Here is a 15,055-nt window from a genome sequence, read left to right as displayed (position 1 = left end):
AAAAAAAAAAAAAAAAAAAAAAAAAAAAAAAAAAAAAAGTTGGGGATTAAAAATTTGAAATAACCAACAAGGCTATTTCCATATTGCAAGAATATATAAGTAAAAAGTTTAAAAGAAAACATATTTGCAGCAGCCTTGTTACGTATTTTGAGATTTTCAGAAGCAGCGTTAGGGTTAATTGGAGCGGAATAGCAGCATGTGGCTTGGAATTTAAATCGGGAAGTGACTAGCATGCAGCTAGTTAGTACCTTGTTCAGAAGTGGCAACTGGTTTAATGGTTTCTTCCATGTCACTTAGTTCATCCATTTGTCTAGCAAATTCAACGAAGGCATTTTTTTTGCGGTCAGTATCATCCACACTAGACTCAGCAACGGGTGCAGCTTCTGGACGCCTGTGGTCCACATGCTTAACCAATACTTCATCCTGGCTCATTGCTGCTGGCGGGGGAGGTGCTGCGATAATTACAGTAAGGAAGCAATGATATTTGGGGTTTTCCCTTTATTTTAGTTGTTAGAATTAACATCGAGCCAGAGTAAGACATCAGCAAGGCAGTCAGACAGAATACAATATAAATCTTAGCAGATACAATTTACAGGTATCACAATATTTCTCCCTGCACTGAAATCAAATCAATCAGATGATAAAAATATGGAAATTAATTCAGTTTTCAGAATTGCAAATTCTTTTTTGTCTTTTTGTTTGGTTCTCTTTTCGAGAAAATAAAAATAGAAATACAATACCAATTTGTGAGAACCATAAATGAGATGACTTAATCAGATAATGATAATAATATTAATGAGGATGATAATGAGAGTAAAAAAAAATTAATATAAATGAAATGGTAATTATTTCTAGACAAATTCCATGGCTAAAGTTTGGTAATATCAAGTTCACATTACAATAAAATATACATGTAGAATTTTTGCACTTTAGCAAATAAACTCTGGTCAATAATAACCAGTGTAGTCATCATCAATGTAGTATGTATGTGGAGGGGGATTTCAGCATGTCTCAACAAAATTTTAAAAATGTTATAATTCATTTTTTCTTTGTGTTTTTTTTTTTCCTTTTTTCAAAATAAGAACTATCACGTGTCTGTTTCTACCTGAGAGTTTTGTATTATTAAAATGTATTTAAATATAAATTGCTTTCCCATATTTTTTATTCAATAAATGCACAGTATTCCCATAGTGATATAAAACTATGCACAGAAGCACACCCACCACAAAAAGAAAACCTGAACTAGTTAATGCTATTATGTACAAAAGATAAAATATCTTAATCAGAGAAAAGAGTTGATATGAGAATATGACCAACAAATCCATGAATAGTTTTGATAAATTTTGGAAGAGAGTAAAATGTTCAAAACTCTTCTCTTAAATGTTGAAAATATTCATTAAAAACAGACTGGCATGTATATGCAAGTATTTTTCATACATTTTTATAGTCCCTAATTCATTCCAGCAGGGAAAAAACAGAGAGTAAAATTATTAATTTTCATTTATTGCTACACTAAATCAATTAAATTCTTGGTATCTACAAATTTCTACCAAGTTTCTCTACTTAAGAAGCTATTAAACAGCAGCCAGTGCTGAACGATAAGCTTAGGAAAATTGGAAGGACGCAGTAAAATCAATAACATGTTTAAAATGAGGAAAAAATTCCTTTTTTTATAAGTAATGCAGACATTATGAAATAAAGAGTAATAATGTATATTTTTTCCTAATTCTTGGCACAAAGCCAGTTATTTTTAGGGAAATCAAACACATTGACCCTGGTGTTCAACTGCTACCCTGAAAGGATGAAAGGCAAAGTCAACCTCAGCAGCATTTGAATTCAGAATGTAAAGCCAGAAAAAATGCTGCTAATAATGTATAAATGTATCGGTAATTATACTGTGAATATTCGAGTTTAATGACCATGACATTTGCCTAACAAGTATTCCAGCAGTTTTATTTCCTTTTGTTTATAGAATGAATTCATATTCATATTTAGCAGTAAAGTTTATTGAAGTGATTATAGCCATAGGTTCATTTATGAATAACTTTCATTTTGGAATTCTCAACTACATGAAATAAACTTCCACAAAGTACCACCTGAGAACAATACTTCATGCTAGGTTTTCCCTTTATCTCATCACTGATCATCAGTTAGTAGTAATTAGGTCCATTATTCCTCCTTCCTGATTGGTCAAATTCACAATCTTCACTCATATGAAAGATCATTCAATAGTTTTGATTGTCACACAATAGCAAAACATGATTACATTAGAGAAAGAGAGAGAGAAAGAGAGAGGACAGTTGAATTACAATAGAACTATACTGAGAGTGATATATTGCGCATTCAATGAATAAAGAATATAGAGAAAGTGTCATTACATATTTTCTGTTTTGTGATGATGCTTATAAACTGACAACCAACACTTATGGTGCTTGTGTTACATTACATACTCAAAGGCATTCAAAGGTAAGGTTTATGTATTTTCTATTAGCAGTTTCATGCTAAGTAGGAAATATCAAAATGATAGGCATGTGAAGTAAAAATGATTTAACTAAATTGCAAACTAATCCAGTGGATACCAGATGTTAAAAACTAACCTTAGGTTAAAGACAAAACTGCATTGTAGCATAATGCAGTATTCAATAGCTTAACACCTGTTTTAGCTATTCAATATACTGGTTTATTTAATCAACCTGATTATAAATTTGCAGGACAAACAGACAGGCCCCAGGACACTAACAAGTAGTAAGATATTCTGTAAAATGGCTTTGATTAAAGAAAGGGCAAAAAAAAAAAAATGGTTAAGTTTAAAATAGTCTGAGATCCTTTCCCATGGCACAGCTATTTTGATTTTAAAACTTCAAAATATTTCTAAAAAATAAATACAAAAACAATGATGATAAAATAATAATAATAATAATAATAATAATAATAATAGTAATAATAATAATAAACCATCATTTATATAAATCTAACAAGGACATTAACAGAACCATGCTAGAGAGAATGAGAGTTGATTTAAGAGAAGAGTGCTTTCGACATGTAACAGACAGAGTATTTGGTTGAATGATTTACATTTTGAACAACATGCAGCAATGTCAGGAACTGGAGTGATAAAGAATAAAAAGAGAGGAGATTTAAACACCTATTTACCTTTAGCTATTCGGTGCCTTTCGGTGTCAGCATCACTGCCCGATTCCTCTGCAGACTCAGATTCCTGCAAAATCAGGCAATGAAGAATTGAAGTTTTGCAGAGAAAAGACATTGCAAGAGAAAATGCAAAGGTAAATAAAATGAAGGTGAACAGAAAAGAAAATTTGGTACAACTTACTGAAGCAACAACTTTTACTAAAGATAGCAAATATAATGCTTGGATAGCTCAGAGAAAGCATATAAATCTGAACTTGTTTGACCTCATTTCAACATTAAAGCAAAAGTTTAAATATTTATATTTATTAAATTAACTCCAACAGTACTTTTTAATAGAATTCTGAAAGTTGAGACCAACTTTCAGTATAACAATTAACAGATTCTCCGTAACAGGTTCAATCCTAGCTCAAAGAGCCCCTATCATATATTGAAATAGAAGTTTACCATCAAAAAAGTGGAACAACAACAATTCATTATACCCTAGACATTGCAGTACTCACCAATATTTTGCTATGTAATGATTTAATTTCTGGTGATTTCTTCATCTGCAATACACAAAGCAACAGTTGCACCAACTTTACACATATCAGCAACAGTTGTTCAGTGCTGCTATTGCTGCCATTGTGCAGAGTGAAAGGCTTTGCACACTAACATTTGTAAAGCTTGAGGTGAACACACATGAGTTTGGGAGAGCTAATGCTAACATAAAGAAATGTGATGTGATGTCATACACAAAGGTGATTGCAGTTTAATAAAACTTCATTAACCCATATAAGGTTAAAAAGTAAAAGGTTAACAATGTAAGTTAATACGTAAAAGGTTAACAACAAGTGAAGAAATGTAAAAACAATTAGAACAGGTCAGGTGACATGGAAAGGCTAAGACTAGTTAGAAGGCAGTTATATCACTAATCTGGAGGTGAAGAAACATTTGTGATATATTACAAGGCAGTTACATCACTAATACAGAGATGATGGTACAACTGTGAATGAGTTGGAACATAAATTTGCAAACTGAAGACTAAAGGAAAACATTCTGTGAGAAAAACGAAATCAAGTAAAATATTATGAATGATAAAACAAAAGTAATGATTAAAAGGTCACATAACATTGCACATTATGCTGTCAACATGTTACAAAGTTCCAGTTTCATAAAATGATGGAAAGATGGCCTAAAATAGTTGTGGGTTTTGCTGCTCTTATGTTCTTATGGTTATTAAAAATAATATAAAATTTTCTTCCAAAAAAACTAGGTCACTCATTTGTTTCATCGTCATCATTATTTAATGTCTTTTATCCATGCTGGCATGGGTTGGACAGTTTGACTGGGCTGGTGTGCTGGAAGGCTGCACCAAACTCCAGTCTGATTTGGCATGGTTTTCTGTGGCTGAATGCCCTTCCTAACACCAACTACTTGCTTGTTCATTTTAATATCTGTTTTTCCATGTTAGTTTGGCTTGAACAAGAATGGATTTTGAGGTAAAGTTTTGCAGCCAGATGCTTAACCTGCCACCAATTTTCATCTGTTTTTCAGATAAGGGATTTTAATATTCTACTGGTGGTCAAAAGTGTAGAGTAACCCATCATAATGTCATCAACTTCAGCATCACTTTGCTCAAATAGAAAGATCAACATGCACCGTTTAATAGAATTTCTGCTTACTAAGCTGACCTGCAAGGCATTGGTTAGCCTGAGACATTAGTAGAAGACCCTTGCTCAGGGTGTAGTGCAGTGGGATTGTTGAATCCCACTGGGACATATGGTCAGAGGTATGGGCTCTCACTTGTCTCATCTATATAGCCAAACGCCATCTATAAGGCCATCGTCTTCACTATTCAAAAGAAGTTTCATTCTGAGCATAGACAAGATCATTATTAGTTGTCTTAAGGATGAACTTATTGTTCTACTTATCCAAACAATATTGCAATATGAGCCAATAAAGAATGTGTGTGTGTAAGGAGCTTTCAATATATCATTCATCCTGCCAGAAATAACCAAATTCCCTCAAATCCCAAGCTACCATTTTAAAAATAGGGTACATTAGATATTGTACTCCTAGATGTATATATATATATATCTGAATGAAAGACAAGATAGTCAGAGCTGGAATGGTTAGGATTACATATTGTTGCTATTATGTTAAACTGTTGTATGTCCAAATTTGGCCAAATGTGTTTTTAAAAATTTTAATTTTTGCTTGCAATAGTCAGTTCTTTTGGTCAAACTATTATATCCCCAGCTGCTTCAGATGCCAAGATAGCAAATATTGTCAAAGTGTAGTACAACAGTTTTGCTATGGAATGGTGAAACTATTTTTTCGTTTTCTGAAAAAGCAATGTTTTGGACTTACGACACTTTTGCATAATAGCAATAATATATATCTGCTGGGGCTAAACAACATCTGATTTTTCAAATTAAAGGTAAAAAAAGGTAAGATAAAAAGAAAACTGGCTCAAAACTTGGGGTAATGTTATACAGGATGTGTAACATTTGAGCCTTAGCAATAATGTGAACTATCAAATCAAGACAACATTTTGAGTGTGACATATTTTTAAAGACCAAATTTTGAAATATATTTGTGTAAATGTGTGAAAGGCAAGTATCACCTTTTTAACTTTAAAACTGTGTCAAAAGAAAGTTGAAAGCCACTCACCTTGATCATGTCTTGTTCATCATAGGAGACATCTAATGAGATGCCTCTTTTCATTGAGGAGTCCCGAGATATACCCACTTCTTCCTTGAAAGTATCAAAGCCTGTAAAAAGGATTCAAGTAATGACAGCAATATTGGCATAATTATTATCATCATCAGAAACATTTCAATGACTGCAACAAAACTTATATTTTCTAAGTTCATTCAATACATAACCATGGTTATTTATCGCCCAATATTTCTTCTCACAAATCATGTAAACCAACAACTGGGCATTTACTACATTCAATACCAGCCCATTATCTCTATAACCTAAATGACACAATGTGACTTTGCTATCTCTATATTCCAAATCAACCAACAATTACACTACATTTTCTATTTTCCAACAATCTTGACTGTCCCACTGCTATACTTATACTATAACAGTTACAAGTGTCATACTATTATACCTGTACTACAACAGTGATAACTGTTACAGTTATATCGATACCACAACTGTCATGAATGTCACACTGTTACATGTGTAGCCTAGATGCTCAGATTGCTATACTGTATCCATACTACAAACCAATGGATGTGGCAAAGCTACCTGGTCACCAAATTTTGGCTCGTCTTTTGCAATTAGCTTCACAGGTATGTTAAAATGCAGTATAAAATACCCACTGTTTAAAGGTTTCATCCCATAAAAAAACCCATCAATTAATCCCATCAGTTGCTGTTCTATGAAAACTGAACTTTCATTTACTTTTTCATGGTACTGTTGTTCAGAAAACCACTTGACTTCAGAAAACATTATTTAGTTATTCATTAGAGATGTAACACCCATTTCTCAAAGTCTAATATACTATCTGAACCCCAAATCTGAATCCAGTATATCTGTCACTGACATCCCCTCAACATGCTTAAAGAAAGAGGAACCAATAAGCAAAGACTTGATATTCATCATGGTTAGCATGACTTTACATGATGTAATGTTTGTATATATTGTTGGTTGTTTTTGTCAGTGAAATATGATCAATTAATGTTCAAAACTTGTTTCATTTGAAATGACAGCGTTGACATGGATCCAATGAGTCCAAGGACTGCATTGTACTCTAATGTCTGCTTTGGCATGGTTTTTACAGCTAGATACCTTTCCTAATACCAACCACTTTACAGCATGGACTCGAGTGCTATTTTTTGTGTCACCTGCACACGTATAAAATGTATAAGACCTAAACTCAAGATATGTCCAAACAGATATTGCTTAAGTAACATCAGCAGATTATGTAGGAATATTACATTGTTGAAATGAAAAGAAATGGCAGATACAACCATTTCGATGGTGTACAATATTTTTTGTAAGAGGAACAACAGATGAAAAACTGAGTTGTATTAGGAGTGGAAGTAAAGGTAACAGCAATCTTGGAGTAATCTAATAGATATAAAAATAATCTAGTTGTAGTAATAATGCTAGTGGTTGCAGTTGGATTTACAGTACTGGTCATGGTAGCTTAGTGTGAATGAGTCAATTTAACTCACCTGACTGATCCATGGCAACTCTCCCAGCTGCCATATCAACTTCATCCTCAACTGTTACAACATCGTACATGCATTTCTTCACTACATCTTCACGATTGATGCGTATCAATGCTTTTTCTAATGCATTACCTGCAAGAGAAGATACAAAACAATACAGGTGATTAAAATACTGCCTTTGTATAGAATTTAATGTGTAAAGTAACAGCATATAACATCATAGTTTTGGGTGGGGTTCATTGCAGGATTATAACACAAGAAAAATAAAGAATCCCAGGATTCCAAGAACACATCAATGCAAATGACATCAATACATATAAAATTCTGCAGAACTAATGAGGAAGACTCTATATCATCACACAACCTTCTAGAAGTAGTAACCAAATCTCCCTCAAGTAACAATAGCCAGCTATGTTAAAAAAAATTTTTAGGTAATGTAGCTCTAAATACATTACATCTAAAACAAAACATGGTTTGGTTATGGCTGGGACATCTTTGATTATAGAATCTACTCAATACTGATCAGTGACATTCTACATCCACTTTCTTTTCCCCTATCCATTGCAACAATTATAATGAGCCAACAAAGGGTCCCCTCTTTTGTTAGAAATAGTAATGAAGTCTCTCTCAACCCACACACCACCATCATCATCATTCAGCATCTGCTTTCCATGCTGGCATGGGTGAGATGGTTTGACAGGAGCTGGCCAGCCAGAAGCCTGTACCAGACTTCTGTGTCTATTTTGGCAGAGTTTTTACAGCTGGATGCCCTTCCTAACACCAAACACCCAACAGAGTGAACTAAGTGCCACCATTAAAAACAAAACAAAAAAACATTGGACAAGTTTTACCCTAGATATACAAAAAACTGAGATGGTCAGAACCAGAATGCCTATGCTTATCAGCCTATTGAGTCAAGGCTTGCCTGGTTGCTTGGCAACAATCCAAACCTGTGTTGGTCAGGGTTAACATTCTTAATGTTTCATCAGCATTCTAGCTACCATGGTTACCTTGCCTTCATTTACGGCACTTCTAAAATGACTTTTGTAAACTTTTCAACTGTTTTAAGATTGTAGGAGTTAGTTTCAGGAAGATTAAATTTTTTTTTTTATTTTACTTATTTTTCATTTTTGCAATTGATAGTGAGTCATGTCACCCTTCTTGTTGATTCACCAAGTCACTACAAATTGGAGTGCTCAGCATGGTCATACACCAAGCAGAAAGTATAGACTATATACTCTGGATCTATATAGATCTGGACTATTAGATCTATAGCCATGGTATACACACAGATGTAAACCATGGCTAAAAATATGTGCTTTAGGTGTGCATGAGCATGACTGATTGAGGGTTTCACAGCTACAAACAAGTACCAACACCCCAGAATACATTGGGGATTCTACCATGAAGCATCAGCAGAGTCCAATTTAACTATGTACGAGTCTGATATGTGTGTGTGTCTATCAGATTGCAATACTGCACCTCTCAGAAGACACCAGGCTTCAACACTACACCTCTAATAACTTACCACACTATTCTCACAATATACTCAAGCTGTAACACTGCACCTGTCACTACACACCCTGACTATTATACTACACCTGTTACAACATACCCATGATGTCACACTGCACTCTCACAACAGGCACTGACTGTCATACTGTACCCTTCACAACATGACAAGGCTACACACTGTACCTGTCACAATATGGCCATGCTACAACACTAAATACCTTAAAACATGTCTACATCCCAATCAAATGATAACTACTCAATTTCAGTCAACCATTGCAGTCATAGAAGAGATTGAAATACGGCTTATATTAAGTTGTATCTGGCTCAGTATTTGCTGTTATCAAAGATAGAAAAGGACCAGCTTAATTATCATCAAGTAGAGTCAGCCGAAGTAATTGAACAAAAATGAACAACAAGTATCACAGCAGCAATTTACAAACAATGGTAACAAAGTTAAATCCTCACCTGATGCTTTTTCGCCATTCTTCTCCACCCAGAGATGTAGCATAGCCAAAGCTTGATCATTGACTGTGTTGTAATCTGTTTTGATCTTGTTAATCTCCGACATTGTGATGTCTAGCTGTTGGGCCAGCATCACCCAATCACCTTGCAGTGTGTCGGCAACGTCCACTATTTTCATCTGGGCTCGACTGATGGTATCTTGGAGAACTGGGAAAAAAAAAAAAAGGAAAAATAAATCATGCAGTTATCTAAGGATGTTTAGCTACATTCTAACAAACATGTAGGTGTTTAGCTACATGATAGTAGCCATTTGTAATGTATACCCAACATTATTGTGGTCACCTAAAGAGGTTTAGCTACATGTTGCTAAACATCTGCAGGTAGTAGCCATCAGTAGGTGTTTAGTCACATGACAGCAGCCACCTATAAGTGCTTAGCTACAGTTCTTTAGTTACTTAGTAGCAGTTTGTGGGTATTCAGATACAGGCTGCCAACCACATGTTTCTGTTTGGCTGCTAAGAGTCATCTGTATGTTTAACCGCATTGTAATTATGTGTTTAACTATAATCTAACTACCTCTAAAATGTATTTAGCTACATGCTATAACTTTCATTAGAATTGAATTTAAGACGTGAAAATATCTTCACAAAGACTTTGATGCCGACCCATCTGAGACTGTTCTTGGTTCTATGATACAAATGACTTGTTTTAAAGTGATAAAAATTAAAACATTCCCTCAAAATTCCATGTTAATTTATATTCCACAAACCAGTTTAATGATGATTTTCGTTATTTCAAAATCAACTGAAGTGAAAGCAGTATATTTTGAAAGAAGTATAATAGAAAAAGACTTTGAAATTTTAAGAAATGAATAAATCAGTAAATTCAAAACAGCCTCACCAATTCCGTGTTCTCTAAGAAGACTGTGCCGTTTTCGAACTTCAAGAGCTTCCTCTGAAGTGATTTCTGTTGAATCGGCCTGAAATTGAAAAAAACAAAAAATTTCCACTATAAATAAGATATACCGCAATAACAATCATAATAATAATAATAATGATAATAATAATATAGATTCCTAACATTGGCATCAGGCCAAATATTGTAATAGGGAGAATATATTGACCAAGTACCTGATTGGTATTTTATAATAATTGATTTCAAAAAGGATGCGAGTCGGTAGAATTGTTAGAATGCCAGAAAAAATGCTTAGCAGCATTTCTTCTGTCATTACATTCTGAGTTAAAATTCCACCAAGGTTAATGTTACATTTCACCTTTTTGAGGTCAATAGGGTAAGAATCAGTTGAACACAAAAGTTGATGTAATTAATAAGCCCCCTTCTACAAAATTTCAGGCCTTGTGAAAGAATTTACTGACCTTGAAAAGTAGAGAAGTAAAGTTGACCTCAATAAGATTTGAAATCTGAACATAAATGTTTTTAACTAAAATATTTAACAAAATATTTTAAGGCGGAAATCTAGCAGAATCAGCTTACTGATTTTGTCAATTCACTGTGCTAATAGCAATAATAATAATTTCAAATTTTGACACTGAGCCAGCAGTTTCAAGGAGTGAGGGAAGTTGATTAGATCATACCAACCCCAGTACTTGATTGGTACTTATCTTATTAATTTTAGTTAATTTTTGTTTATTTTCAGACCATTAAAATAGAATGTCAAGTTAAGAAAAACGAGCATTTTCGACATCTTCTTTTTGCTTTTAATCAAGGTTCTAAGGCCGCAAAAACTGTTCATGACATTTGTGCTGTGTATGGAGAGGGTGCCATAGCTGAAAGAACTGCTCGTGATTAGTATGCCAAGTTCAAAAATGGAAATTTTGACCTCAAAGATGCACTTCATTCTGACCGTCCAGTTGAGTTTGATGAAGAGCAATTAAACCAACTTTTGCATGAAAATTCTCGTCAAACGACAAGGGAACTGGTAGAGAAAATGGAATGCTCCCACACTGCTATAGAGAAGCATCTTCACTCAATGGGAAAGGTTTAGAAGTATGGAGTATGGGTTCCACATGCTTTAAGTAACAACAACAAAAATCAAGGCGCCACAAACTCCGCTGGCTTGCTTGCTCATCACCGCTCAACTGATGGACACAAGCAACGATTTCTTTACCGAATCATTACTGGCGACGATAAATGGTGCCTGTACATCAATATGAAACAGTGTAAGGAATGGCTTAGCCCCAGTAAACAAGCGACACCGCGCATGAAACAAGATCTTCATCTGCATAAAACGATGTTGTGCATATGGTGGGACTGGGTAGGGATTATCCATTACAAATTGCTTGAATGGAACCAAATGGTCAATGTGGAACTCCATGTACAACAGATGGAACAACGCAACACGGCTATTCAAGAGAAAAGGCCTAATCGGCAGGATGGAGTTCTTCTGCTGCATGACAACGCCTGCCCTCATATCGCCAATATGACCAAGGAAGCCATTCAAACGCATGGCTGGGAAGTGCTGCCATACTCGCCGTACTCTCCTGATTTGGCACCAACAGATTTCCACCTCTTTCGATTTATTTCAAATGCTATGCATGGAGTTTTGTTCAATACTGATGCAGAATTGAGAGCTTGGTTGGATCAATTTTTCAAGTCAGGTGATTTCTACCAATGAGGTATTGAAAATCTTGTTGAACATTAGGAATAAGATGTAAACAACAAGGGTGAATTCATTATTAATTAATTAGTTGTTATTTTTTATTAAACCTTTAAAAAAATTTAAATTAAAAAAAAAACCCCGCAGGAACTTAGTTGCCAACTCAATAATTTAGGCACATAACCAACAATTTGGTCAGAGGGGAGTTTGTCAATTAATTTGATCCCAGTACTTGACTGGTAATAATAATAAAAAGATTAAAATAACAAATGGAATATAAATGATGAGTGATCAGATAAATTGAGGAACAAATATATGGAAGTGAGGACAGAGAGAGAGAGAGAGAGAGAGAGAAAAAGGAAAAGAGTGGGCTGGAAAAATGAGAGAGAAAGAGAGAGGGACAAATATACAGGGAGATAGACAAATAGACAGAGAGAGGAAGAGAAACATGCAAATAGAGGATAAATAGAATGAGATAGGGAAAATAGTTCTCTAGAGAGGGTAAAAAAATAATAGAGAAGGGGACAGAGAGAAAGGGAGACAAATAGAAAAATTAGATTAGAGTCTTACCTTGGATACATCAGGCAGTACAATGTTGAGGTTACAGATGGGAGATTGAGGTGCCTCACCCCGTGCTACTTTCGGTTCTTTCATGAAAGCCACACGAGCAGCTGCCTCTTGGTCTAGATCACGAACCTTCACCGTACAGGGAAGGCGGTTTTCTCGGAATGCTCGGAAATGGACGTACAGCTGATCACCAGATTTGGTGACAGGTATTAGATTGCCAGCCATCTCCACATACTGTGGTCGTCCTTGCAGCACCTGTAATGATATCAATTATCATTATTAATATTGTCATAGTCAATAGCACTGCCATCATCCTTTCCAGAAGCATTATTCACATAATGGTATATAGATTCTATATAGTGATTGTTTTTATCATTATATTGGATAATGGAGATATTTCACACCACTCACTTGCAAAGTTATCTTCATATTTAGCCTATATATATATATATATATATATATATATATATATATATAGAGAGAGAGAGAGAGAGAGAGAGAGAGAGAGAGAGAGAGAGAGAGAGAGAGAAAGAGAAAGAGAGAGAGAGAGAGAAAGCGAGAGAGAAAGCGAGAGAGAAAGCGAGAGAGAAAGCGAGAGAGAGAGAGAGAGAGAGAGAGTTGGCTTGGCGATAACTATTAATATATATATATAGATATAAATGAAAAATATTTCAATACAAATGTATTAATTTCCAGCAAAAAATAGCCCTATAAGGGTATATATATATATAAATTCATAAGATTGGTACAACAAGGCACCGATATTTACTGGACAATAGCAATCGATATAAATACGACGCTATTGTACAGCTTCACTGCGTATATACTGGCAAAAATGCGTGTGTACAACAAATATGAAAAACTTGTCTTACCTTATATAGATATAGATATATATAATGTATGTATATAAAACAGTTACTAATTAATACAAATAGTAGTATAGAAGAAATAAATGAAGTTGAAAATGCACAAGATTTTATATTAACAGTAATACTGGTTTCACATTTGTATGATTTTCAAAACTAAGTTGTGAGACACATGGAGCTGTGTCACAAATAGTATTATTTACTGAGCTGAAAGAGGAGTACTCACTACAACATGGATAGAGTTTGTTTATTGTAAATTTATTTTAGTTATGGAGTTGACACCAACAGTATATTGGCTATACCTCCATAAACATTTCACATTATCTAGTGTTGACTGAGGATTACCACTGATATATATATATCTGTTGAAGCAAGTTAAATCGATATTGAACCAAATTCGACGACTGGCACCCATGCCAAACTTTCCTTCATTGGACACTAAACTCTGCTTGCAAAGACCTGTTGGGGCAAGTGAAATCGAAATCGTAATCGAGCCAAATTCAATGACTGGCACCCGTCCCAGTGGAGTGCTAACAGCACCGTCTGAGTGTGATCATTGTCAGAGCAGCTGTCTGGCTTCCGTGCCGGTGGCACATAAATAGCACCATTTGAGCGTGATTGTTACCAGTGTTGTCTTACTGGCACTTGTGAAAAAACATTCGAGCGAGGTCATTGCCAGTGCCGCTGGACTGGCTCTTGTGAAGGTGGCACGTAAAAAACACCATTTGAGCATGGCCGTTACTAGTACTGCCTGACTGGCCCTCGTGCCAGTGGCACGTAAAAGCACCCACTACACTCTCAGAGTGGTTGGCGTTAGGAAGGGCATCCAGCTGTAGAAACACTGCCAGTTCAGATTGGGGCCTGGTGCAGCCATCTGGTTTGCCAGTCCTCAATCAAATCGTCCAACCCATGCTAGCATGGAAAGTGGACGTTAAACGATGATGATGATGATGATGATAAAGCACTATATATTGATGGTATAAGGTCATTGGTATCAACTTCACAAGGTAACTATAAATAAACCACACACACACACACATACAAGAATGATGTAAGGTTCTATCCTGTAGAGCCTGATATTTGGTATGCTCACTTAGTTACTGTTTGTCTCAGATGATAGGTTGTCATGGTAACTAACCTCACTGGTACTCTAGAATGATAAGTTCTAATAACTAGCTTATCCTATTTATGTAGACAACCTCCTGTACAGATAGAGATAATCATTGATATCCACCCATAAAGAGCTTCCATAAAAACTCAACGACTGTGAACACAGCCCTTCTTAGGATGGCAGTAACTCCAAGGAAGGACTTGTGTTGATCAGATGACATGGATAATAGTGGGTGGTGAGATGATATGAGACTTATCCAACCAACCAGCATAGAAAAACAAACATAAAATGGTAATGATACCATCATCATTATCATTATCATTGTTTTAATGTCCACTTTTCCATGCTTGTATGAGTCAGACAAAATTTATAGAGTCTGATTTTCTATGACTGGATGCTTTTCACTCTTCTTATTTCTAACCCTCACCTGTTTCCAAGTAAAGTAATATTTCTCCATGACCAGACATGTTTTCATTGAAGACTGGAAATGAAGGACACTGCTTGCATGACACTAACACTTGTTTACAACAATCACGCAATGTTGAGGCAAGGCGACAATAACACATAAGAACACACACACACATGCACAAGAACA

At 35.1% G+C, this 15,055-nt stretch overlaps 1 protein-coding gene across 44 annotated transcripts in view; it reads right to left on the bottom strand.

Annotated features, from left to right (window-relative positions):
• The window catches only part of LOC106871604 (titin), a 454,558-nt gene that overhangs the window by 138,691 nt on the left and 300,812 nt on the right, over positions 1-15,055 (bottom strand). For 36 of the 44 annotated variants that reach the window (XM_052967415.1, XM_052967425.1, XM_052967440.1 and 33 more), the window contains 7 exons: positions 12,487-12,738; positions 10,200-10,278; positions 9,303-9,506; positions 7,326-7,454; positions 5,803-5,903; positions 3,154-3,217; positions 249-452 (listed from right to left, as the gene is read on the bottom strand). In XM_052967415.1, the coding sequence (XP_052823375.1) occupies positions 249-452; positions 3,154-3,217; positions 5,803-5,903; positions 7,326-7,454; positions 9,303-9,506; positions 10,200-10,278; positions 12,487-12,738 (1,033 nt within the window). The remainder of the gene's footprint in view (positions 1-248; positions 453-3,153; positions 3,218-5,802; positions 5,904-7,325; positions 7,455-9,302; positions 9,507-10,199; positions 10,279-12,486; positions 12,739-15,055) is intronic. The other 8 variants (XM_052967432.1, XM_052967441.1, XM_052967444.1 and 5 more) reach the window with 1 other exon arrangement.

The sequence above is a fragment of the Octopus bimaculoides genome, chromosome 4, assembly GCF_001194135.2.
Source record: "Octopus bimaculoides isolate UCB-OBI-ISO-001 chromosome 4, ASM119413v2, whole genome shotgun sequence".
Classification (NCBI taxonomy): Eukaryota; Metazoa; Mollusca; class Cephalopoda; order Octopoda; family Octopodidae; genus Octopus; species Octopus bimaculoides.
The sequence above is the reverse complement of the archived record's forward strand: the minus strand, read 5'-3'. Positions and strand labels throughout refer to the sequence as shown.